The sequence below is a fragment of the Juglans regia genome, chromosome 6 (genome assembly GCF_001411555.2).
Source record: "Juglans regia cultivar Chandler chromosome 6, Walnut 2.0, whole genome shotgun sequence".
NCBI classification, from domain to species: Eukaryota; Viridiplantae; Streptophyta; class Magnoliopsida; order Fagales; family Juglandaceae; genus Juglans; species Juglans regia.
The window spans coordinates 38774637-38776283 of record NC_049906.1 but is presented as its reverse complement, the minus strand read 5'-3'; the positions used below and the strand labels follow the sequence as shown (position 1 = coordinate 38776283).

At 37.5% G+C, this 1647-nt stretch overlaps 1 protein-coding gene across 1 annotated transcript; it reads left to right on the top strand.

The window, feature by feature from the left end:
• Positions 1-248: 248 nt before the first annotated feature.
• Positions 249-1103, top strand: LOC108982522 (non-specific lipid-transfer protein 8). Its single transcript, XM_018953928.2, has 2 exons — positions 249-725; positions 831-1103. The coding sequence occupies exons 1-2, from the start codon at positions 379-381 to the stop codon at positions 838-840; spliced, it is 357 nt and encodes a 118-aa protein (XP_018809473.1). The 5' UTR covers positions 249-378; the 3' UTR covers positions 841-1103.
• Positions 1104-1647: the final 544 nt, after the last annotated feature.

The window sequence follows — 1647 nt, the reverse complement described above, 5'->3', positions numbered from 1 at the left end:
TCAACATGAATGATTTCTTGTAACCTTTCTCATGTTTTATCTATTCTGTGTGCAGCACAGCTGTATTTACTTGTAGGACACTTTAATTTTTGTCTGGGGTTTTATTCATACTTTGTCTATCCCACCTAACACAGAGTTCTGAACCTTCACGAAAGAAGAAATACAAGGAAAGAAAAATGAGCATTTGTCTTTCTTGCACCAGTGACTCGATAAACGAAGTACAGACTTTGCCTCATTTTCACAACTTTTCTTGCTAGCGTGAGCTTTCTTTGAATTTGCTCTGAAGCTAATTTATCTTCTATATATATACCCCTATAAAGGTGGAAATAAATCAAGACGAGCCAGCTTTTTAGCTTAGTTTATGTCCTTTCTCTAAACATGAAACCCCTCGAAATTGCACTTCCAACGGTGGCCACTGTTATGCTACTTCTTTTACTAGCCCCAGCTTCGGAGGCTGTGATTACATGTAGCAACGTGGTTAATTACCTCAGACCTTGTGTGAACTACCTGGTGAAAGGCACTGGGAAGCCACCAGCTACTTGTTGTTCTGGAGCCTCGGCTCTTGCTTCTGCATCATCAACCTCTGCTGATAAGAGGGCTGCCTGTGACTGCATCAAGACAGCAGCCAAGAAAATAAATCCAAATGTCCAAGCAGCCCAGGCTCTTCCTGGAAATTGCGGAATCAGTTTGCCATTCACTATTTCACCAAACGTGGACTGTTCCAAGTGCTTACTCGAGCTCTTTCATCTTAGTGCATTTTTTCTTTACTCAGTTTAGTTTCTAGTCATATTGATTGCTGCCATTTTTTGTTTCTTTGTGATCGTTTGCAGGGTTGGTTGAAATTGAAGAGGTCTGCAATGTGCATTGTGCGAGAAAGAAAGTACTTCAACCCCATACGTCAGATTGTATAAGTCAAAGTTTCTAAATAAGCTAGCCAGAATCCACCTATGTCATCATTTCGAATTCAGTAAATAAGTTTGCTTTTGTTAAATCAGCAAAACAAAGTTCCACGTACCTATGTGTTACCTATGGTAAATCTGTAATGTCTTTATCTTTAATTGCTAACTTTAATGGCAAATCAGCATATGTAAGCAAAATTTGCATATTTTTCCTTGACCTTTCTTAATGCCGAATCTTCAGGTGTATGCAACATTTGTTTGTTATACAATTAACGCTACCTAATTTCCAAAAGTCCCCCCGTTAATATAGCCAAAGTACTGCGTTTTCAATGAAGATAAAAGTTCAATAAACAAAACTAACAACACAAGTCAGGGAGATAAGACTTAAGGCGCCATTACTCTAAAGAGAAGCGATGGATCAGACGCAACCTTTTTACAACTCGTCTTAAGTCGATGGCATTTTTGTAAGTTTCACAACTCTGTTTTCTAAGTTTTATGAAAACAAAAAAGTTGTAAGGTTATCATTTTTATTTACAAAATTATTTTCTATTTAAAATAAAGTTGTAAAATAATCGTAAAAAATGATTTTGTACATATTGTAAAGGACATGTCTCACCACTGACTGCAACCTCCTGCCTGCAACTAATAACGTTGGCGGCACAGCGTGCCTAATACACCTTCAATGCCTAAATTAGCAACAAGTGAGAGATAATAGTTTAAGAATACTCAATCAGATATCCTAGACAGT